Source organism: Helianthus annuus, chromosome 11, assembly GCF_002127325.2.
Source record: "Helianthus annuus cultivar XRQ/B chromosome 11, HanXRQr2.0-SUNRISE, whole genome shotgun sequence".
NCBI classification, from domain to species: domain Eukaryota; kingdom Viridiplantae; phylum Streptophyta; class Magnoliopsida; order Asterales; family Asteraceae; genus Helianthus; species Helianthus annuus.
The window spans coordinates 107,688,873-107,714,877 of record NC_035443.2 but is presented as its reverse complement, the minus strand read 5'-3'; the positions used below and the strand labels follow the sequence as shown (position 1 = coordinate 107,714,877).

Below are 26,005 nucleotides of genomic sequence, written 5' to 3'. Positions count from 1 at the left end.
AGTGGTACACCAGTGGTGTGAATGTAATAGAAAAAATATGATTTTATATGTTTATTGTAAGCATACTTCTCTAGTTCATGTCTAAAGTTATGGTTTGAATATATGGCATCTTGTTATGTTAAAAAAAATGTCGTTATATATAAAACGATAATGCTCATGTGCATTATGTTGACAATTACATTATGCACACATGCATTATATTGACAATTACCTTATGTATACATTTGAAAAATATAGGATGATAAAGGAGATGCAGACGAGAGAAGATTTCAAAAACTATTCTAGAGACATACGAGAGACGTACGTCTATTTATCTTTATCGGTGAACCTGGTTCAGACACTATATTACATACAATGAAACACCAATTTGCCAACCTCAAAGACTTTTATTTTGATTACGTTATAGTTGATAACGAGCTACAATCAGCTACAATCGTTCTTAGATGTTCAACCAGACGTCGTAAATCGAGCAACCAAATTTATGATTCTTAAATGAACTATTTATGACAATAAACAAATTCCAATCAGTATTCATTTTGATTCTGTTTTTAGTTGTCATGACGTGGATTATCAAATTTACGTTTTGATTATGTTTTTTTAGTTGTTTTCATGTGCATTACCAAACTTAATGTATTGACAGAAAGATGCACATGTGCATACATGTTTTTCTGTTTAGCTTAACATAGTTATTTGATACGAAAAAAAAAGATGCACATGCGCAATATACTTGTTCTAATAATGCTCATGTGCACCCATACATATTTTTTAACAACATACAAGCACCGCTTTGATACGTATATACATCGCTTTAATATACATAATACATCCTTTGATATACATAATACATCGACATATGATTACTATTTTGAATAAAGCACATGTGCATCCATACATAATTTATCCTATACAACTACTGTCAACCAAATATACCCACACCACATCAGTTAGCCACTTACTACTTCCCAAACAAAAAAAAAAGAAAGAAAAGAAAAGAAAAAAACAAACACTACGAATTTCATGTCCTTGAATCACCCACATATAACATCCATAACATCATATTGCCTGTTCCTTTTCCAGTTGTTGAGCACACACCCCAGCATTCCTATTGCTTCAACGCCTCTTCGTCTAACATCTGCTTAACTCTATCATTTGTTAATCCATGTATTTTTTTGCCATCGATGATCTACAATGAGCATGTGTATCAACATTAATTTATGATCAAAATATAAGATATGCACACGTGCATCATTATATACATGTGCATAAACATTAAATACCTTAAGAACCTATGTTGATAAATTATGCACACGTGCATATTAACATATTATGTCAATCTATGCACATGTGCATAACTATATATCACACAATTATACCTTATTAACATATTCCAAGATGAAATACATGTTAGCATAACTGTGCATAACCATATAGATCAAAGTCATATGCATCAACATTATCTACCTTGTTAGACTATTATTGCAAACTATGCACACGTGCATATTAACCTATTATAACAATTTATGCACATGTGCATAACTATATAGATCACAAATTTAGTTTATTATCCTGTTATGTGTAATCATATTCTGTCAAGATATGCACATGTGCATAACTATATATCACACAATTATACCTAATCGACATGTTCTGTGTAAGCCTGTTCTGTTAGAAAATATGCACATGTGCATAGATCACAACATTACCTTATTATCCTGTTCCGTTTCTGTTAGAAAATATGCACATGTGCATATCTATATAGATCACAACATTACCTTATTATCCTGTTCCGTGTAAGCATATCCTGTGAAAATATGCACATATGCATAACTATAGCTATGCACATGTGCATTAACATGACATAACTTATCAACAGTTATAATTCAGTAAAAAAAACCCTAACGCTTACCAAATCAAGTTGTGTGTTGCCCATCATATCTAGCATTATTCACAGAACATTATTCATCAAGAAAAAACTACATGAACAAACACATAACTACCACAATACATATAGTTCTATCACAACATTCGCCCCTGTTCACTCAAAAAACATACATATAACACAATTTTCAATAATGCAGATATGAAACAGGTGTGAAACGACTGCTTAAGTGTCATAATCACATAATAACATATCTAAATCGATGATTAAGAGTTGTATTGTCACATACGACTACAAAACAAAGTGTATGGAACTTACAAATTCACAGAACAGTGTAACAACGAATCGTGATTCCGTTAGACGACATATGTTCTTCAAATTATCCCTATCTGTACAACAAATCTTGATGATTATGATCGTTTTGCCCTAATTTCGAATCGAAGATGAATGTGCAATCGGTGATTATGTTCTTATTGCACTGATATCGAACATACGACGAATTTTGATGACGAACTGCTGATATTGTGGAGCGTCGAACTTGATTTTTTGTGAATCGCTGTGACGAATCGCAGATTGATGATGCTTGTGGGATTGTCGGACGTGATTTCTTGATAGATTGTGATTTAGTTTTTGTTTGAAGTCCAGTAGTACAGATGCAGGGAGAGGAGCGACTAATTTACAAGTTTTATGTATTTACAAAATTGCCCCCTGTTCACATTGGTTCTCGCGGTTCTCGCAATAAGGGTGGTTCTCGCATGAACCTTACCCTATATATATATATATATATATATATATATATATATATATATATATATATATAGGGGGAGGTTCATTTGAGAAGAAAATTAAATTGAGAAGAAAAAGAACAAAGGGTACAATTGTAAAACATTAAATAGTATTTCTTACATCTCATTTATTATTATATTTTACTAATTAATTAGTCATAAATACTATTGTCATTCACACTAAATTTTTTGCCTACACACATCAAAATTTATCCTACACATTTTGAAAATTTATCCTACATATATTGAAATTTATCCTACACAACTCGTAATTCATCCGACACACCTCGTAATTTATCCTACATTTTAAATTAATTGTTTTTCTTCTTTGAAATTTTTTTTAAAATAAGTTACAAATTTAATTTACTAGCTATTAAAAAGGAAGACTAACAATTAATGATTTATCTAAGTTTACCAATATACACTTACACTAATATTATAAAAATTAAATGAAGTAAAATAAAGGATTCTTATTGGTTGACATTTTTTCTTTTTTATTCTTACAAAAAATTTGTTCTCATTTGAACCCTCCACTATATATATATATATATATATATATATATATATATATCGAACTACTATAATAAAAGAAACCAACTTTTGGACACATGTCATTAATTAAAGGTATCCTCAAATTTATATTTATCTAAATAAATAAATAATAAATTAATATTAAATCTTATCATACTTTAATAAAATATTATCCTCAAATCTAAATTGTTAATTTAATATATATTTTTAAAACAAATACCTCTCTTATCTACTTATCTTATATTAAAGATATAAATAATAAATTAATATTAAATGTCATCCTAATTATTTAAAAACATAATTTTTTTATTATTTAGTATACAAAATTATGTTTATTCAACTCGAGTAAAACGCGAGGTTTTTAAGAATATAATTTTTTTTATTATTTGGTAGATTTTTCAACTCGACTATACACGGGTTTTTTTTAAAGATACGACGTTTTTAGTATTTAATATATAAAATTACATTTATTTAGGATATAATTTTTTATTATTTGGTAGATTTTTCAACCCGACTATACACGGGTTTTTTTAAAGATACGACGTTTTAAGTATTTAATATACAAAAATACATTTATTTAATCTGTGTAATACACATGGTTTTTAAAGATTTAACTCTTTTTTTATATCTATTCAACACGTGTAATATACGGGGCTTTTAAGGATGTAATTTTTTATTATTTGGTAAATTTATTCAACCCGATTATATTCGGGGTTTTTTTAAAGATACGACGTTTTTAGTATTTAGTATACAAAATTACATTTCTTTAAACTGTGTAATACACATGGTTTTTAAAGATATAACATTTTTATTATTTGATATATAAAGTTATATTTATTTAACCCGTACAATATACAAGGTTCATAAAGATATAAGTTTTTATTATTTATTATATAAAATTACATTTAATAAACCCGTGTAATACACGAGGTTCTAACCTAGTATATATATATATATATATATATATATATATATATATATATATATATATAGAGAGAGAGAGAGAAAGTATAATGTACTTCAAGGCTTAACCTACATTAACATACATGACAAAAAATATAACGTGCGTTATTATCATAGAACGTGCGTGATTATAGTCCCATGCGTGATTATGTGGTCCCATGCGTGATTATACCCCTGATCCAACGGTTACCATTGTCTCCTACGTGATGTATGATAAGGCATTTTGTATGTTAACCTTACTCTATATATATATATATATATATATATATATATATATATATATATATATATATATATATATATATATATATATATATATATAAGACTTGTATCTCAAGCCGGAAAAATTGGAATACTTGGTTGATAACCTCAAAACTTAATTCTTGGTCGTGATTTTACATATTAAAAATTGTTAAATATACTTCTTGGTTGTATTATACATATGTAATTATTATAGATAGCTAGTATTATATTATACTAATTGTGACAATCCGTACTTTCGAGGTTAGCATCGTTTTATTTACGTTTACAAATTTCGTTTCTTTACGCGTTATAATTGAACATATTATCTATGACTTGAAACCCACACCCATCTCTTCGGCCCAAACACCTTTGTTTTCTATCTTGTTCACAGCACAAAAACGCAAGCCCAACCCCCACTAATTTGCGTCCTACATTATGTAAACCCAAACCGCCACCCCTTTTCTCCATCTCTTTATATTCGGCCGAAGTCAAACCCAACCCAGATCCTTTTTATGCGGCCCAAACGCAAATCCTGTTTCAACTCCGTTTTCTTATGGTAGAGGCTAAAGCAAGAAATTTTGTTTTCTTCATAACTTTCTCGTTTCAACTCTGTTTTCTTTGCCGTTTTCGCCCACATTCTCGTAATTTCGTCCTCTATCATGTTATTTTCTTAGTTCTTCCATTCCAATAAATTATTTTCTTCATTTACGCTCCGTATTCCTTCCATTTTAAGTTCCATTTGTACTTGAAACACAAACAACCGTAGTTATCTAATTATAGACAAGAGAAAAATGCTCGGATAGTCCATATGGTTTCGCCTATTTTCACCTTTAGTCCCTAACTTTCTAAAATTACTTGAATAGTCCCCAACTTTTCATTTTTTGTTCCCGGATAGTCCCTGGGTCTAACTTCAGTTTGTTTTCTCTGTTAAGAGGGTGTGAAATGACAAAAATACCCTTTCCTTAAAAAGGCCAAACCACAGGGACTATCCGAGCATCTTCTTCATTTTTATTTATAAAACCCCACCACCACACTTCATCTTCAACCTCCACCCGCCATCACCCTCCTCCACCATCACTGCCATTAAACAACCTTGGTTCAAAACCAAAGAATCACAAACAAATAGGAACATCAACGACAACACATACTCAGAACTTGTAACAATCAACCAAGCAGTCATGCATTTACAAGACTAGCAATCACAAGAACGCGTATGGTAGTAAAAAATACTAACCGACAAGTTAAGAGGCTGCCGTCGACCCATTTTTGCTGACGTCTCCTCTGAATCGGCTGGTCACTTGAAGCCGCCACCGTCGTCAACCGCCCGTCGTTCTCTGACGTGGCCCCTGCTGGCTCCACCGCAGCCATTATCACCCGCATCACCACCATCGACACCCGACATTGTAATCAATACTTCGGTCAAAAATGCAAACAAAAGGAAACAAAGGGGGTGTCTTACCGTGCACTCGTCAGACTAATACACCGACCGCCACCATGCCGCCGTGTACGGCGTTGCTGCCGCCGTTAACTAGACTGCCGCCGATGTACTCCTCCGAGGGCCGCCGTCACCGCGGCTCTTCTCCGCTCATCTCTCTCTCTCTCATCGACTATTCCGTTTTTCTCTGTTTCGTCGTCGCACCACTTTCGTCGTCGCACCACCACCAGAAGGCGGTGCTGGTGGTGGTCCGTTTCGCTGATCGAAGGAGGGGGTGGTAGAGGCAGGAGGGTGGTCGGCTAGTCATTAAGTGAGTAGGGAGTGGAGGGAAAAAAGGATGTGAGTGTGTGTGTGACTGTGCGGTCACCGGAGATGTGCTCCGTTCGCCGGAGTTCTTGTCGAGGGAGAGAGAAGGACTGTGTGCGGCAGATTGCTATTTAGGGTTTTGCTTTTAATTGAAAGTGGGGGGGGGGTGTGAAGGGATATAACATTTGAGCAAGGTGGAGGAGGGTGATGGTGGGTGGAGGTTGAAGATGAAGTGTGGTGGTGGGGTTTTATAAATAAAAATGAAGAAGATGCTCGGATAGTCCCTGTGGTTTGGTCTTTTTAAGGAAAGGGTATTTTTGTCATTTCACACCCTCTTAACAAAGAAAACAAACTGAAGTTAGACCCAGGGACTATCCGGGAACAAAAAATGAAAAGTTGGGGACTATTCAAGTAATTTTAGAAAGTTAGGGACTAAAGGTGAAAATAGGCGAAACCACAGGGACTATCCGAGCATTTTTCTCTATAGACAATTACCCGATTAAATGTAGGATCTTATTATCATTTATACCACATAAGGGTTGTCCTACGGACTACCGTTAGTAACCAACCGACGAACTCAGTACTAACATACGCTGAAAAAGAAGTTATCCGATTGAGGATACGTGACAGTAACACACCATACCCTTCGAGCTGACCTGACCAAGCACCTATGGTTTTATCGTGAACAAGGAGGAGACGACGAGTGACTTTGTATTTTTTTTATTTTAATTATGACATTGTATTTTTTTTTTAAATTATGGCATTTTATTTTTATTATTTCAATTATGGCATTTTATTTTTATTATTTAAATTATGAGTTATAAATTAATATATCAAAATTAAATAATGTTTAAATTTAAATGAAAAAAAATAATTAGGTAATGATGACAGGGGTTTTATCTCACACCCTGCAAGTTAAGAAAGGACGTGATAAAGCCCCCGTCTGACTTTGATCTGACATGACGCTGATGTGTCCTGATAAAACTCCTAGGGGCTTTATCTCACACCCCATACTCCCATAGCCTAAGAAATAGTGATGAGACATCTAAATTCTAATAAAAGAATTCCACTTAATGCCACATGACATATTCTCCTTCAATATTAAAATTTTTAAATGTATTTTATTATATTTTTAATGATTAATACATAAATATCATTTATCTTTATCTTTATTCTAATTCTAATAAATACTTTTAAATAATGCTTTGATAAGGTTTAATTTAAAAAAAGAGTAAATTACAAAAATCGTCCTTTATGTATGTCACTTATTGCAGACTGTGTCCTTTATCTTCAATAATTACAGAAAACGTACTCGATGTTTGCAAACCCTTGCAAGTTATGTCCTTTAGTCATAACTCAGTTAATTTTTTTGTGGTTAAATCTAACCAAATGGACCCCACATGAGGGTATTTTGGTCATTTTACTCTCATGTGGGGTCCATTTGGTCAGATTTAACCGCAAAAATACCCTCATGTGGGGTTCATTTGGTCAGATTTAACCACAAAAATTATCTGAGTTAGGGCTAAAGGACATAACTTACAAGGGTTTGCAAACATCGAGTACATTTTATGTAATTATTAAAGACAAAGGACACAATTTGCAATAAGTGACATACATAAAGGACACTTTTTGTAATTTACTCTTTAAAAAATCATTATCATTGTTATTGTAAATTAAAATTTAAAAATCTACAAATTAACCCGAATTAAAAATTACTATATTATATAGTTTGATATCATATACAAATTTCCTAAATTGATATTTTACCCCTATGCAAAATTATTTAGTCCAATAAAAGAGTCCAAAAATGTTTCATGTCAATACCTAATTAATTTAATATATTATGGTTAATATTGATTTTTTTAATTAACTTTTATGTTAAATCAGACATATAATATAAAAAGATAGGATCTTTTATGTTAAAAGATTATTATTATCTTAAATAATGTAATACCCCGAACCTTAATGTACTGGTTATAAATGTTGGTGCACTAATGTCTGTTAACTTTGTCTTTATCAAGTCTTGTATCTAGATAGGATAGAATGGAGCTTGGTATTCTAGAAATTAGGTTTTGTATGTTGAATGGTCATTTCGCACGAAATGAAAAAGGCATTTCGTACGAAATGGACAAGTGTCCATTTCGCACGAAATGAGCAATAATCATTTCGTATGAAATGAGTCTTCTATAAATACCAAGTTTGCCAAGTCATTTGTAACGTTCCGATTTCAGAGCCGAGGTGCTGCTGATTTGTCAACTGATCTGTAAAATCTTTGAAATCAATAAAAGAATATAATTAGGGAGAATCAAGTTGTAATCACGTCTATATTGTCACACCCCCAAATTCCACCTGCGGAGTATCATCCGCTTGAGGGCGTGACTGACCAGGATCCAGCCACCAATTATACTGAATAATTGAATTAATAACCAAAGTAATACTTACTAACCATACGATTAGCAAATATCATGTTCAGAGCTTAAAGTTTTAAGTTCAAATAGTAGCAAGTAGCGGAAGCATAAGTAAAACAGTTTTAAACAAGGTTCATAGTTCATGTTTATTTAACACCCAACACAGGGGTAGACGAACACTACACGTCCCCAAGCAGCAAGCTCCTCAGTCACTGGTTACCTGCAAAGCATGCAGTAAGGTGTCAACAATAATGTTGAGCGAGTTCACTAGTTGTCCAGTTTTAATTTCCAAAAACTTGTTTCACCAGTTAATTTACCCGTTTATACATGCCATGGGGAGCTACCCCAAAAGTTAGCGACTAAACTGTTTTTCCAATACCGAACACTAGGTAACCGTTACGTTTCCGCAGGATGCCCCGATGTCAATGTTCTATCATCATTGACGGATGCCTGAGTACATTAGTTCACGACCGATCCCATACACGGGCACGGTGTGAGGCTGGTAAAACCTAAATAGCGCTATCAACTAATAACCCGTTCGCCTGGCCCCGGCGACTAATCGGTATTATGTAGTAGGGACTTGAGTCATAGAGTTTCGTTTAGTGCCGTTTGTTGCAATCCGTATAAACAGTAATTAACTAAAGGTTCCCAATAACAAGGGAAGAAAAGTAAGTTGTATCCCCCATAAGGGGATGGTGTTGTTTTTAGTTCCGTTTCCCAAACCACCGGGAACGCATGCTTTAGGTTGTGAACTCACCTTGGGTTGCTCGGTGGATTAATTACCCGGTCAATCACGTTGGTCACCACGTCCTAGCATGGTTACCAAATATAGGTCAAGTTGGGGTACAAGTAATCACGTATATCATACACGTATTAAACACATAGCATGCATAACAGATGATCATCCAGCAAGTTATCGGGCCTATTCTAATACGTAGCAGTTAAGCAGTAAACGTCTACACCTTTCATACAAATCATAAGTGTTAATGGGCCTTATCCGATCATACTAGCAGTTAACAGAATCACGGAAATCTAAATAGGACGGTATGCACAGTCCACACATGTTTGGCCCAATAATCGGTGGCAATCGGCCCATCCGGGACAAGATGGTCTCGACTCGAGAACGTGTGGTCTCGAGTCGCAACCATGAGATCTCGAGTAATGCTGGTGTGAGTCGCAATCTAGAAGGTCTCGAGTCCAGTCTCGAGTCGGGATCGTGAGATCTCGAGTCGAGACCTTGCTGATTTCAAGTCCCTGATGTCTGCTTGTCCGGTCTCGAGTCGTCACCTATGGTCTCGAGTCGCAATCACTCGGTCTCGAGTTGCAGTTCGATGATCTTGAGTCGAGACCGAAGGTTTCGAGTCGCATATCTGATGTCCGAACCTTCTAGAACCTGCCTTATGTACTATCCAATGGAATTGAGATTTCATGCAATTTGTGTACTATCCCACTAAACATGTTTCTTTGTCTAATTGCAAAACAAAATAGATCAAACAAGGCATATTCAAATGTTCATCTCACATTCAACATTGTTCATCATATGTTCATATCACTTTTAACACATATTCATAAAGTTCATCATAAGGTCATTCAACATTGTTCATCATATTTTCAAGTATATCGTTCAACAAGCACACTATTGCTCAAATAATCATTCAAAGATCAACTAACATATAATCCTTGGTTCAAAACACATCTACACATCCTTAAATATCATAATGATCTTGCATATTATCAAGGCAACATTTTTCTTACACTTCCTAACATGAATCGGCCGAACATATACATGATTAACAAGGAAAAGATCAACATTGCACCTTATCATTCATACAATCATTCAAAGCAATTAACATCCTTTTGCATCTAAAGTTACTTAAACGCCAAGCAATCAATAAATCACTAACCGGCTAGGTGTTCGAGGGTGTAGAAAGTTGATGAACCAAGTTCCAAGTGATGATTTTGAGCTAGTCCGAGAGCTCTTCGGTTGTCACCGGTCCGATCCAAGGGGGGGAGAAGAAGATGTTTGTGATGATGATTTAGGGTTTTAGGGTTTTTAGTGAGAAAGAGAGTGAGAGAGTGTGAGAGTGAAATGAGGGAGAGTGTAAAGGAGAGTGTGTTGGGTTTTTGGTTATTATAAGAGGGTGGTGCACCTTGAGTGGGTTGAGGGCTCCCGAAATGGGCTTCTCGTTTGCATGGCCCAACCGGCCCGCCTGTTACTGTTCACTCGAGACCGGGAGTGGTCTCGAGTCGGGTCCTTGGGGTTTCGGTTCTTAGTAATACACACCTATATATTTATATACTACATGTGCACACTCACATAGAACAAGGAAATAAAACACATCTTTCATTTAATAATGTATAAACACGCAATGATATTACAAGAAGGTTGCTCGGGAAACTCGAAGTGTCACATTATCCCCAAGTTTTCAAGAACTTTCGTCCCGAAAGTTAAGGCAGTCACTGTCAAGCTAGTATAAGTGAGAACGTTTCAACGGGGTGTCACATCATCCCCCCGTTAGTTTGGAATTTCGTCCCGAAATTCCATCGTAGCTTCAGTGCTGGGGTTTTTGTTTGGGAACAACTGGGGATACTTGTGCTTCATCTGGTCTTCCCGCTCCCAGGTAAATTCTGGGCCACGTCGCGAGTTCCAACGGACTCGTACAAGAGGTATCTGGCTACGTTTGAGGGTTTTGATCTCTCGATCCGTGATCTCAATCGGTTCCTCAGTAAAGTGTAGCTGTTCGTCGATAGAGAGTTCCTTGAAAGGAATTACGAGTGTTTCATCTGACAGACACTTCTTCAGATTAGACACGTGAAAGACGTTGTGCACCGCACTCAGTTCTTCAGGCAGATTCAATCTATAAGCCACCTTACCGATTTTCTCGGTAATTTCGAACGGCCCGATATATCGCGGATTAAGCTTGCCCTGCTTACCAAAACGAACTACACCCTTCCAGGGTGAGACTTTAAGTAGAACCCGGTCACCGACCTGGAATTCTAGTGGTTTCCTACGCTTATCAGCGTAGTCTTTCTGACGGTCCCGAGCTGCCGCCATGCGTTGTCTGATCTGGGCAATCTTTTCCGTTGTGTCTACCACCAGTTCTGGGCCTGTGATTTGGCTATCGCCAATTTCCGCCCAGCAGAGAGGTGATCGGCATTTACGACCGTACAATGCCTCAAAAGGTGCTGCCTGAATGCTAGTGTGGTAGCTGTTATTGTATGAGAACTCTACTAGCGGTAGGTGCTTTTCCCAATTCTTGCCAAAGTCGAGCACACATGCTCTAAGCATGTCTTCTAGGGTTTGGATGGTGCGTTCAGACTGTCCATCCGTTTGCGGGTGATAAGCGGTGCTCATGTCCAAACGTGAACCAAAGGATTTGTGCATAGCTTGCCACAATTCCAAAGTAAAACGAGCGTCTCGGTCGGAAATAATTGAGGTTGGCACCCCGTGCCTCGAAACTACTTCCTTTAAGTAAACTTCCGCCAAGGTAGAAAACTTGTCTGTTTCCTTAATAGCCAAAAAGTGTGCGGACTTGGTCAATCGATCTACTATTACCCAAATAGTGTCATTTCCGCGTTGAGACCTAGGTAGCCCTGTAACAAAATCCATGGAAATTTGCTCCCATTTCCATTTTGGGATTTCTGGTTGTTGGAGTAGGCCTGCTGGTTTCTGGTACTCTGTCTTGACTCTTGCGCAAGTCAAACATTTGCTGACATATGTTGCTATGTGAGCTTTCATACCAGGCCACCAATATGTAGTCCTTAAGTCATGGTACATCTTATTCGAGCCAGGATGTACTGAGTAACGGGACTTATGGGCTTCGTCCATCACGAGTTCACGTAAATCTCCATAGAGTGGGACCCAAATGCGCCCTGTTACATAGTAAGCGCCATCTTCTTTCTGTTCTAGTCGCTGTCTCGATCCTCGCAGGGACTCAGCCCTGATGTTTTCCGGTTTCAATGCTTCAACCTGGGCATTTCGCATCTGAGTCGGGAGGTTAGACTGGATGGTAAGTTGTAGCGCTCGAACGTGCTTTGGTGTAGTGTCCTTTCGGCTAAGGGCATCTGCCACGACATTGGCTTTGCCCGGATGGTACTTGATGGCGCATTCGTAATCATTCAAGAGTTCGACCCATCGACGCTGTCGCATATTCAATTCCTTTTGCCTAAAGATATGTTCGAGACTCCTGTGATCGGTGTAGATAGTGCACTTGGTACCGTACAGGTAGTGTCTCCATATCTTAAGAGCAAAAATCACTGCTCCCAGTTCCAAGTCATGCGTAGTGTAGTTTCTTTCATGCGTCTTAAGTTGTCGAGAAGCGTAGGCAATAACTTTCTCGCGTTGCATCAACACGCAACCGAGCCCATGGATAGACGCATCGTAGTAAACCACAAAGTCGTTAGTGCCTTCAGGCAACGAGAGAATAGGAGCACTACAGAGGTTATCCTTTAGCCTTTGAAAGGCCGACTCCTGAGCTTCATTCCACTTGTAAGCAATGCCTTTCTGAGTGAGAGTCGTGAGGGGTTGAGCAATCTTTGAGAATCCTTTGATGAATCTGCGGTAGTATCCTGCTAATCCCAAGAATTGGCGAACTTCGGTTGGAATCTTGGGCGTAGGCCAATTCTTTATCGAGTCGATCTTAGCGGGGTCGACGTGGATTCCGTCCTTATTGACCACATGCCCAAGGAAATGGACCTCTCGAAGCCAGAAGTCACACTTCGAGAATTTGGCGTACAATTGCTCATTGCGTAAGAGTTCGAGGATAAGACGTAGGTGTCGTTCATGCTCTTCTTGACTTTTCGAGTAGATCAGGATGTCGTCGATAAACACAATCACGAATTTGTCGAGGTAAGGCTTGCACACCCGGTTCATGAGGTCCATAAAACCGCAGGCGCGTTAGTCATTCCGAAAGGCATGACAAGGAACTCGTAATGACCGTAACGAGTTCTGAACGCAGTCTTGGAGATGTCTTCATTACGAACTCTCAACTGATGATAGCCTGATCGCAGGTCAATCTTAGAATAGTAGCTCGATCCTTGCAACTGATCGAATAGGTCGTCGATGCGTGGGAGAGGGTAACGATTCTTGACGGTAACTTTGTTCAACTCACGATAGTCGATGCACATTCGGAATGTGCCATCCTTCTTCTTGACAAAGAGTACTGGCGCTCCCCAGGGCGACGAACTTGGACGGATAAATCCTTTGTCTAACAGTTCTTGTAATTGCGTAGAGAGTTCCTTCAGTTCTGCAGGGGCTAGTCGATAAGGCGCACGAGCTATGGGTGCTGCTCCGGGAGCTAGCTCGATTTGGAATTCGACCTGACGGTGGGGAGGGAGTCCAGGTAGTTCCTCAGGAAATACCTCGGGGTAGTCACGTACTACTGGAAAATCTCCAATCCTCTTTTCCTTTTCGTGAGTGTCGGTGACAAGTGCTAAGATAGCGGTGTGCCCTTTTTGCAAACACTTCTGGGCTTTTAGAAGCGAGATAATGCCTGAGACTTCTCCGCCTTTGTTACCTTGAACGATGAGGGGTTTGCCAGAACGGCGAGGAATACGAACCGCTTTCTCTTGACAGAGGATCTCAGCGCGATGTTTGGATAACCAATCCATGCCGATGACGACGTCGAAGCTTCCAAGTTTGACAGGGAAAAGGTCGATACTAAACGTCTGACCAGACAACTCTAGTTTGCAGTCGTGGATCACGTGCGAGGCCTCGATGTTTCTACCATTAGCTATCTCAACGACGTGCTTAGAACTTAATAATGCAGGTGGGTGCTTAAGCTTCTTACTAATACGTAGGGATACATAACTAGCATCGGCTCCAGAATCAAATAACACAGAAACATAACGATCATCAAGTAGGAACTTACCCGCCACGACGTTGGGGTCGTTCATTGCTTCTCCACCTCCAATCACAAAAGCTCTTCCCCTTGCACCATTCCCAGCATTGTTGTTTTGTTCATTGTTCCCAGCTCCCTGGTTGTTGTTGCGATTCTGATTCAGTTCAGGGCAATCCTTCCGCATGTGCCCTGTTGCCCCACATTTAAAACATCTGCGGTTGTTTCCCTGCTACTGTTGCTGTTGGGGTTGTTGCTGATTCTGCCTTGCTGGGAACTGACTTCTACAATCCTTGGCTTCATGCCCCATCTTGTTGCATCGCTGGCACTGACCTTTGTTACATGCCCCATTGTGGTGCCTGTTACACTTGTTGCACTTAGGGTAGCTTCCCCGGTAGCCACCCTGTTGCTGAGGGCCTTTGTTGTTTTCAGTTTTCCTTTGCTGGGCTGGGGCCTGAGTAGAGTTAGCATCCTTGCCCTGATTTCGATCCCACTTTCGTTTGCCATCACTAGAAGTTCCTTCCGCAACACTGATCCTTTTGGGCAACTTGCCCTCTTCCACCGCCTGGTTGGTGAGTTTGTGGGCAAGACGAACCACGGGCTGTATGGTAGTGAGGTTGGCCGAGGTCACATGGCTCCGGATTTCTGGGACTAAGCCTTTAATGTACAATTCGATCCTTCGATACATGGGTCGGGACATGTTTGGGCAAAGTGCAGCATAGTCGTTGGACAGCTTGGTGTATGTCTCAATCTCTGACCCAACCATCTTGAGACCATAGTACTCGTCCTCGAGTTTGTGGATGTCATCCCTGTGACAATACTCTTCCTTGATCATATCCTTGAAATCTTCCCATGCAGTAGCATTAGCAGTCTCCAAACCAAGCATTTGAATTTGCGCCTTCCACCACGAAAGCGCGCTTCCCTCAAGGGTACCAGTAGCAAACTTCACCCAATTAGCAGGGGGACATTCGCAGACAGCAAAGACAGCTTCCACCTTCTCGATCCAGTGCAGAAGCCCTATGGCACCCTCAGTGCCATTGAAAGGAAGAGGCTTGCAATCCATGAAGGTCTTGAAAGTACAAACACGTGGTTGCACAGGCACATGCTGACCTGTAGTGAGGAGTGAAGCGAAATGGGTTTAGAGGTAAAAAGACGATGCGGCGGTAGGATCTAAACATCCTAAAACAACGCGCTTACCTCCAGGGTGAGCTGCGAAAGCTGCAGCCACCGTGTTGATCAAGTTAGTGAACTGAGCCTGAGTCATGTTGACGTTCCCGCGTCCGCGTCCACTCATTGTCTTCATAGCCAGAAAACATAGTATGAGTGTGATGTCGTAATATAGCGAGAATGAGATAGAAGAGGGGAGGCATATCTATCTAATTAGGCAAACTAGTACGTATAGTAGAGCAGAAAGCATAAGACAAACAAGCAAGTAAACATGGGTCCGAGCTATAAGGTCAGATAAGTCGAGTCTTGCACTTGGAGTGTAGTGTTGTCACGAGTCACGGGTTATAGTCTGGTTTTTCTCAAAAAGATTTTTCCCCTTTTTAAAACCAAGTTCACTATAACCAATGGCTCTGATACCAATCTGTCACACCCCCAAATTCCACCTGCGGAGTATCATCCGCTTGAGGGCGTGACTGACCAGGATCCAGCCACCAATTATACTGAATAATTGAATTGATAACCAAAGTAATACTTACTAACCATACGATTAGCAAATATCATGTTCAGAGCTTAAAGTTTTAAGTTCAAATAGTAGCAAGTAGCGGAAGCATAAGTAAAACAGTTTTAAACAAGGTTCATAGTTCATGTTTATTTAACACCCAACACAGGGGTAGACGAACACTACACGTCCCCAAGCAGCAAGCTCCTCAGTCACTGGTTACCTGCAAAGCATGCAGTAAGGTGTCAACAATAATGTTGAGCGAGTTCACTAGTTGTCCAGTTTTAATTTCCAAAAACTTGTTTCACCAGTTAATTTACCCGTTTATACATGCCATGTGGAGCTACCCCAAAAGTTAGCGACTAAACTGTTTTTCCAATACCGAACACTAGGTAACCGTTGCGTTTCTGCAGGATGCCCTGATGTCAATATTCTATCATCATTGACGGATGCCTGAGTACATTAGTTCACGACCGATCCCATACACGGGCACGGTGTGAGGCTGGTAAAACCTAAATAGCGCTATCGACAAATAGCCCAGTAGCAAAGGTGACTTGTTGATCCGCGGTACACTTGCTCATGCGGATAGTGGCCTCAGTCTTCTCCGTCCAACGCACAAATGCTACTGCTCCTCCAGTGCCATCGTAGTTCATTGGTTTGCAGTCGAGGAACTGCTTGAAGGTGCAGCCTTGGGCTACGTTTCCTCCTGACGAATCTCCATGTCCGTCATGTCTAGTATTGCTTGGTCCTCCACTGTCTTGGGTACGGTTCGCCTCGTACTGGGCGATGGCAGCAAGGATTCTCTCTTCCAGTAGAGCGTTCAACTCTTCAGCAGTTCTTGGCAGTGGGGGAGGAGGAGGTTGATTATCATTGCGAGCATTCACAGCTCTCCTGGGTGCCATGTTCTGGCAGAACATAACACAACAGGGTTAAACATTTGCTTGATATCATCACCCTAGACATTAGTAGCATATATATTCACAGGTATATATACCACATAAGTGACATCAAACAATTATTACTCCAACAGAGTACATAGTAGGCTTGCACTGAGGGAATCTATACGTGACAAGACTTGCTGTGATTTCTGTGCACTGAATTCCATAATTATGTATGCATCCATAATTACGTAACTCCTTGCACAGTCTGCACAGTTCGTTTCATCCTCGTGTTTCCTCCTTCAGTTAAGTCATTGTTTTCAGGCAAAGTCATGTATACTAGTGGTATTCTACATCTAGTACATGTATATGCTAATTATCACAAATGACTGCAAGTAATCCTTAATCATAGACAAGTGCTACCCCAGTGCACCCTAAGTCACGTAGCGTCTTTTCTAGACTCATGTATACAGTTTCAGGCAGTGGATGTCGCGGGATGTTTTATGCAATGAAAACTCTTTGAAAAAATTGTTTTCGTGGTAAGATCCTAGAGATTGTAGACTAGACTCGAGAAGGAATCCTGGTTCACTACAATCGCAGCTCTGATACCAATCTGTCACACCCCTTTCTGCGGCGGAAGCACGAGGTGTGATCATGAAAGGTTCTCATTGCATACAAAAGGTAAACATACTATATGCTCGAAAATAACTTTAAACATTACATTACCGAAAACATAAGTCAAGTGTTTACAACACATGATAGCATATTGTCTTAAAAGTTACAACTTTATTTAACGATAAACAAAGCGACATCCACGAGCATGCGTAGGACCACGCGCACATCCACCTTTAGTTACCTGAAATACATGTGAGTTTTGGAAAAACATCAACATAATGTTGGTGTGAATTCATGCAGTGATTGTTTTTGAATGTTTAATATCCTTGAATGAAAACATAGTATAAAACTGGTAGAATGAATGATTGTTTGAATGTAACTCGTAAAACGTATGTATAACTGGGTACTATGACTGTTTGAATGTGTGAGTTTTGCTAGTGGTTTGCAAGGCCACTAACATATGTCACGACATAGGAAGCCACCAAACCTAGGCATTTTTGTCGACTTGACTGAGACACAGAAGCACTCATTGGTAGAAGTAGGCCAAGAGTGGGGTTGCCTGAAACCCATTAGATCTAACCTTTTGTTCCGCGGTCTGAATGTATACGTTGATTAATGGTGCTTATGGTACCCTATTCGAGACATGGTTTGGAATGTTTCACTTGAATGTTTTTGTACCCATCATAACATATGCAAACAATATTCAATTTGTGACATGTATTTCACCCCCGAAGTGTAAAACAAAAACAGTTAAAGAAAAGGGGGAGCATGAACTCACAACTTTGCGTTCCTTGCGTCGTAAACTTCACCGGATTTGCTTAATTAACGTCGTAACCTATACGCGTTTTCTTATCGTTAGTCACTAGACTTGCGTCGCACAAGTTCAGTCACTCACTTTTGTGTATATTTTCTTGTGTTAAAAATATTTTATATTTTTAACTAAATGTCTTACTTATATTATTTTCTCACAAATAAATATAAGTCTTTTGTGTTTTGTACTTTGCACCCGAATTATGTGTCTAGTATATTGTATGTGTATCTTCATGTTTATACTCCTCATGAGTATTTAGTGTATTTTTTTTACGTCTTAATACGCTAGCATGTATAACACATATGGTATACACTTAGCACAAAAGTTGGTGATAAATAATATATATATTTTTCTTTCAAAAATGCATACTTATATCCCTTTTTATGCTTGAAGAAATCCTCATTTCTTTTCACCAAAAATTAGGGAAACCTTGGTAATACTCTTAAATACATTTTTAGGGAATAAGTGTCTCAAAAACTTATATTTTTCTAAGTGTCAAGATTTATAAAAATTTTGACAGAGTTTCCCCTAAAAATGGAGGTTTCCCATGTTTTCAAAACATGTGTTTATTTTCTTTTAAATCGTCAACAATCATCAACAACAATTATCAACAATAATCACTAATTTTCCCCATTTCATGAACTTGAATACTTACCAAAATTGTGTAGTAACTTACTAGCACATTTAGTAAGTCTTGTTATCTTTATAAGTAAGTTTGATTTCTTAAAAACCTTATTTTTAAAGAATATGAAGTTTCACAACTTCTAGTCAGTTTTTACGAAAATTATTTCTTTGCTAAAAACTTTTGTTACACAAGTGTCCACACACTTGTTTGTTCACAAAAATCACTTTTGTTTGTGTAAGATCCGGTTTAGAACATGTGATTTCTTTTGAGGCTTGGTCTTTTGAAAATACCACTTGTAGATACATAGATCGGCTAGTTTTTAAACACTATTTCACAAGTAAAACGCTTTTACACAAGTTCATGATTCGTATGTGGTAGAGCTTCACCCTTTAACCCTTGTTTCATTCAAAACAACCTTATGTCATGATTCATGATCACGACCAAACCGGGTTAAACGATGATCCAAAACGTAGATCGGGTCTAAATAATCACAAATTTCAATTACTACAACATTTACACAACTAGTGAGCTTTTAACCATCGTTTTTCATGTTTTTAGTAGACTTTAATGAACCATTTTGTAAGATTTCGAGTTTTAATCATTACACATCACATTAACCACTTCAAAATAGTTCAAGAAGGTGTATTAAGTAACATACCACTAGCTCGAGGCTAGGGAGGAATCTAAGCGCAAATGAAGTGGATAAAAGCTAGAGGATGAGGTCCTTCGATCTCCGAGTGTACCAAGCCTTCTTATGCGTGATACTTGACACTTGTATGATGTTGGAATGTGAAGAACAAAATCGAAAAATATGATGGATGATCAAGGGGTGTTTGGCCGAAAGTTTTGAGGGAGAGGAGAGAGTAGTTTTATGGTGTTGGGTGGTGAATTGTCTAATGTGCCATCTCAAGGTATTTATAGACATTCCATATGGCATATTCCTAGCATATTCCTGGCATATTCCTGGAATATTCCTAGCATATTCCTGGCATATTCCTGGAATATTCCCAGCATATTCCTAGCATATTCCTGGAATATTCCTAGCATATTCCTAGCATATTCCTGGCATATTCCTGGAATATTCCTAGCATATTCCTAGCATATTCCTGGAATATTCCTAGCATATTCCTGGAATATTCCTAGCATATTCCTGGCATATTCCTGGAATATTCCTAGCATATTCCTAGGTTTTCTGCGTTGTCTGCGTTTTGCAGTGTAAGCACTGTGTCGCGTAGGAACACACGGTACGCGCTTAAACATGAAAAAAAATAACGTTTTTAAGCGTTTTAACTTATTTTTTTTTCAACACGAACCTGATTAAAATTAAATTTTAATCATAACAGAATATTTGTGGGATTAAATATTATCCGGGTGGCCACCAACGTTCGTTTCGCAGTTTTGTCGTAATTAGTTCTGCACTTAAAGTGTGTTTCGGGTGCCTTTTAGTGCGTGTTTTAGCTTTCGTAACGACCATAAATTAAACCCTGATATGTACTCTTGGGTTTTAATGTACCTTTGTCGTAGGACCTACACAGTGGCGGACCCAGGATTTTTGGACAATGGGGTCCCTTTTTTCTGGTGTTCAAATTTTTTGGATCGGTCGTTGTTCGGGTCGGGTCGAGAAACATAATAGAAAACAATATCGTAACTAAATTACAAGTTTCATTTACTACACATTCAGCTAAATATAGGTGAAAAAAATTGAAATAGAGAAAAAAAATAGAGTGATTATGATAAGAACTAGAAATTAAAAACTTCGATTACTGAAAGAACGATTACAATTAGCCACTTTCGAGATAGGCTTGATCTCCAGTTTTTAGAGTAAAAAAACCCCTAATTTATATAAACAAAACAACCACCCCAATTAATCCTAAAACTATGATACTTATCTAAGAGAAATAGCGGGAACAGTTACAGCCACTACTCCTGAATACGTGGGTTAACAGCCCACTTCTAAACTACAGCTAATTGGGCCTAAGTTCGTATCAGATTAATTTAAAATCAGGTTTTAAAAAAAAACACAAAAAAACGAACCAAACAAGTATCGAACTCGAGACCTTCTGTGTGTAAATAAGGGGTTTTACCAACGCACCAGGCTCACTTTTATTGTTATGGGGTCCAACTAAATTATTTTATGGGGTCCATAGAAAATTTTATATACCGCTTCTACTACTTTTTAAAAAAAGATTGGGGTCCGGGGACCCCGTTCCGCTTAACGTGGGTCCGCCCCTGGACCTACACCTAGGCCTCAATTCTAATGTCTGACTGCTTTCTGCAGTTCCGTTGACACAGTGTGTCTTACCGGTGAGTTTACTAATATTTCTGACGCAGCGCTCTCGATTGCATGAAGCGATATTTTGTAGTATACAACGTGCATGAATTCACTTGCTTAGCATCTAATTAGTCAATGTTGACATTTAAGCACATAATTGCATTCATTAAATAATAATTAAAGTGTACGGAAGTTACCGGTTTTGTGCCAGTTGTCACAGTCTCCCCCCGTTAAAAGAATTTCGTCCCGAAATTCAGGATGAACTAACCCTCGCAGGAGTCTCTTTGAATAGGTGGGGATACTTTTCCTTGAACTGGTCTTCGCGTTCCCATGTGTATTCGGGCCCATGCTTAGAGTTCCAACGTACTTTGACAAGTTTCACACTGCTCCTCCTGGTCTTGTTGACTTTCCAGTCAGTAACCTCGACGGGTTGTTCTGTAAATCGGAGGGCGTCATCAATATGCACTTCATCCGCAGGGATGATCACGTTTTCTTGTGTTGGACTCTTCTTTAGGTTGGACACATGAAATGTATCATGTACTCCATTAAGTTCTTCCGGTAACTCTAACTTGTACGCCACGGTACCAATTCTCTCCAAGATTCTGAATGGTCCGATGTATCGTGGATTCAGCTTCCCACGCTTTCCGAATCTGGCTACGCCCTTCCATGGTGAGACTTTTAACAACACCTTGTCTCCCACCTCGAATTCTAAGGGTTTTCGTTTTTGATCAGCGTAACTCTTCTGTCGATCTCGAGCCGCCTTAATGCGCTCTTGGATCTGCGCAATCTTGTCGGTTGTCTCTTGTACTAGTACAGGACCAACCATACACTTGTCACCGGCGTCTGCCCAACATAGGGGCGATCGGCACTTGCGGCCATACAGAGCTTCGAACGGTGCGGCCTTTATGCTTGTATGATAACTGTTATAGTAGGAAAACTCAACCAAGGGTAGGTGAGTATCCCAGCTGCCGCCTAGATCCATGACACATGCGCGAAGCATATCTTCCAATGTTTGTATAGTCCGTTCGCTCTGGCCGTCTGTCTGAGGGTGAAATGCCGTGCTTAGATCTAGTTGAGATCCAAAGGCTTCCTGAAATGATTGCCAGATCCTTGAGACAAAGCGTCCATCTCTGTCTGAAATAATAGAAATAGGCACTCCATGACGTGTCACAATTTCTTTCAGGTATATTTCAGCAAGCTTTCCAGTGCTATCCTTCTCACGGATTGGTAGGAAATGCGCAGACTTCGTCAATCGATCAACTATTACCCATATCATATCGTGCCCTCTTGGGGTCCTGGGTAACTTTGTTATGAAGTCCATCGATATTTGCTCCCACTTCCACATGGGAATCTCTGGTTGTTGTAGTAGGCCAGACGGTTTCTGATATTCAGCCTTAACCTTAGCACACGTTAGGCATTTACCAACATAAACAGCAACGTCGCTCTTGAGTCTCGGCCACCAATAGTATTCTTTTAAGTCTTGATACATCTTGTCCGATCCGGGATGGATCGAGTATCTTGACTTGTGCGCTTCATCAAGGATGACTTCTCGTATGCCACCATAGAGTGGAACCCAAATACGCTTCTTAAATTATAAGGCTCCCTCTTCATTTGGCGCCATGTACTTCAATGCACCTCGGAGGTATTCAGCTTTGCGGTTTTCCACCTTAAGGGCTTCTTGTTGTGCGTCACGAATACGTGAAGTGAGGTTCGATCGGATAGTCATTTCCAATGCTCGAACCCATAGGGTCTTAATTCTTTCATTTCGGCTCAACGCGTCCGCTACAACGTTTGCCTTTCCTGGGTGGTACTTAATCTCACAGTCGTAATCATTTAGCAGCTCGACCCATCGCCGCTGGCGCATATTCAATTCCTTCTGATCAAATATGTGCTGCAGGCTTTTGTGATCTGTGAAGATTGTACATCGAGTACCATATAGATAGTGTCGCCAGATTTTCAAGGCGAATACCACTGCGCCCAGTTCCAGGTCGTGAGTGGTATAGTTTCTTTCGTGCACCTTCAGTTGCGTTGACGCGTAAGCGATGACTTTTTGGCGTTGCATGAGCACGCAACCCAAGCCTTGTCGCGAAGCGTCGCAGTATACCACGAAGTCTTCCGTGCCTTCGGGTAGTGACAATATTGGTGCATCGCATAGCTTGCTTTTGAGTAGCTGAAAAGCTTCCTCCTGTTTAACACCCCAGTCATACTTCTTGTCTTTCTGCGTAAGGGCAGTTAGCGGCTGAGCTATTTTCGAGAAATTCTCGATGAATCTCCTATAGTAGCCCGCTAAGCCCAAAAATTGGCGAACTTCAGTTGGGGTTTTGGGAGCTTCCCAATTCTTTATTGCTTCTATCTTGGACGGGTCTACATGAATGCCCTTCTCATTCACAACGTGACCAAGAAATTGTACTTTGCGAATCCAGAATTCGCATTTCGAGAACTTTGCATAAAGTTTCTCCTTTTTCAGTAGTTTCAAGATGGTTCTGAGGTGTTGCTCGTGCTCTTCTTTCGTCCGAGAGTAAATCAGGATATCATCGATAAATACAATCACGAATTTATCGAGATATGGTTTACATACACGGTTCATCAGATCCATAAAGACCGCTGGTGCATTCGTCAGCCCGAATGGCATCACAAGAAACTCGTAATGTCCATAGCGTGTTCTGAATGCCGTCTTTGGTACGCTTTCTTCTTGTATCCTTAACTGATGATATCCAGATCGAAGGTCGATCTTGGAATAGTAGCTTGACCCTTGTAACTGGTCAAACAAGTCGTCAATCCTTGGTAGTGGGTACCGATTCTTGATCGTTAGCTTGTTCAGTTCCCTGTAATCGATACACATCCGCATGGTTCCATCCTTTTTTCTTCACGAACAAAACTGGAGCTCCCCAGGGCGAGAAGCTTGGCCTTATGAATCCTTTATCCAACAACTCCTGGAGTTGTGTAGATAATTCTTGCATTTCGGATGGCGCAAGTCTATACGGTGCCTTGGCTACAGGAGCAGCTCCCGGAACCAAGTCTATACGGAATTCGACTTGTCGTTGCGGAGGTAGTCCTGGCAGATCCTCAGGGAACACATCAGGAAATTCCTTCACCACAGGAATGTCTTCGAGTTTCGACTCCACAGCCTTCTTGTCTATCACGTGTGCTAGGAAGGCAACACATCCTTTCCTTAAGCACTTCTGTGCCTTCATACAACTGATGATTCTTAGAGGCGCGTCTTGTTTTTCTCCATGCACGATGAGAGTTTCATCATTCGCCAAAGGGATGCGAATGATTTTCTCATGATAAATGACTTCAGCTTTGTTCTTGGATAGCCAGTCCATTCCGACTACTACATCAAAGCTACCCAATTGAATAGGTAAGAGATCGATGCTAAACCTTCGCTCACCAAGTTCGAGTGTGCAGTTTCTAACAACTTCGCCTGATTCAACAAGTTTTCCATTGGCTAATTCTATGGAATATGGAACTTCTAATCTACTAGATTCTATTCCGAGTATGCGTTTAAATTCCACAGACATGAAGCTATAATCGGCGCCAGTGTCAAATAATATGGATGCAAAGTGATTGTTAATGAGAAACGTACCGGTGACCACGTTAGGGTCCTCGCGTGCGTTCTTTGCTCCAATCACAAATGCCCGAGCCTGAGCATTGTCTTTCTTTGGGCAGTCCCTCATGAAATGATCGTTGCTTCCACACTTGAAGTATCCTTGGTTTCGCCCGGCTTCATTTCCAATTCGGTTATTGTTGCCATCCCCATTTCCGCCATCGTTACGGTTTCCATTCCCGTTCCTATTACCATTGCCATTGCGGCCTCCAATACCTTTACCCCAACAATCTTCAGTACGATGGCCTGACTTTCCGCAGTTCCCGCACTTCCCAACACGACAATTTCCCACATGATGGAAATCACAGCGGTTACACTTGGGCAGAGTGCCCTGATACTTCCTAGTTCCAGACTCATTTGCAGCTGCGAAGGCTTTTGCCTCCCTAGGTGGGTTAGTGTCACGCTTCTTGTTGTTCGAACCCTTGTTATTGCGAGTTGCTTGAGTCAGAGTCGAATGCTTCCTCTTCTTGTCACCGGACGACTCAGCATGTGTCTCGGTCTTCTCTGTTGGGTTCAATGATAACTTCTCCATACGAACACAATCCTCAGTAAGACTGACAGCCAGAGTTACAGCCTCGGTGATTGTTTGAGGTTTGGCCGACGTTACCATGCCGCGAAACTCTGGGGCCAGTCCCCAAATGTAGCGTTCAACGCGCTTAAATTCCGGAGTCACCATGTAGGGAATCACTCTGGATAAATCATGGAACCTTCGAGTATACCCAGTGATGTCAGCACCCACCATAGTCAAGTGCCAGAACTCTGTCTCCAACCTTTGGAGTTCAGCACGGGAGCAATACTTCTCTCGCATTTTCTCTTTCAGTTCATTCCAAGTCATGCCATACGCAGCATCATCGCCTAGGGTTTGGACTTGTAGGTTCCACCAAGTCAAAGCTTCATCGACAAATAGCCCAGTAGCAAAGGTGACTTGTTGATCCGCGGTACACTTGCTCATGCGGATAGTGGCCTCAGTCTTCTCCGTCCAACGCACAAATGCTACTGCTCCTCCAGTGCCATCGTAGTTCATTGGTTTGCAGTCGAGGAACTGCTTGAAGGTGCAGCCTTGGGCTACGTTTCCTCCTGACGAATCTCCATGTCCGTCACGTCTAGTATTGCTTGGTCCTCCACTGTCTTGGGTACGGTTCGC

General features: G+C 39.9%; 1 protein-coding gene across 1 annotated transcript; it reads right to left on the bottom strand.

Annotated features, from left to right (window-relative positions):
- Positions 1 to 20,651: 20,651 nt before the first annotated feature.
- Positions 20,652 to 25,537, bottom strand: LOC110882688 (N66 matrix protein-like). Its single transcript, XM_022130649.1, has 2 exons — positions 24,893 to 25,537; positions 20,652 to 20,663 (listed from the first exon to the last, which is right to left on the bottom strand). The coding sequence occupies exons 1-2, from the start codon at positions 25,535 to 25,537 to the stop codon at positions 20,652 to 20,654; spliced, it is 657 nt and encodes a 218-aa protein (XP_021986341.1).
- Positions 25,538 to 26,005: the final 468 nt, after the last annotated feature.

Bases quoted from the DNA above. Each gene is read 5' to 3' on its own strand.
- LOC110882688 (XM_022130649.1), bottom strand. From the start codon at position 25,537: ATGGTGACTCCGGAATTTAAGCGCGTTGAACGCTACATTTGGGGACTG.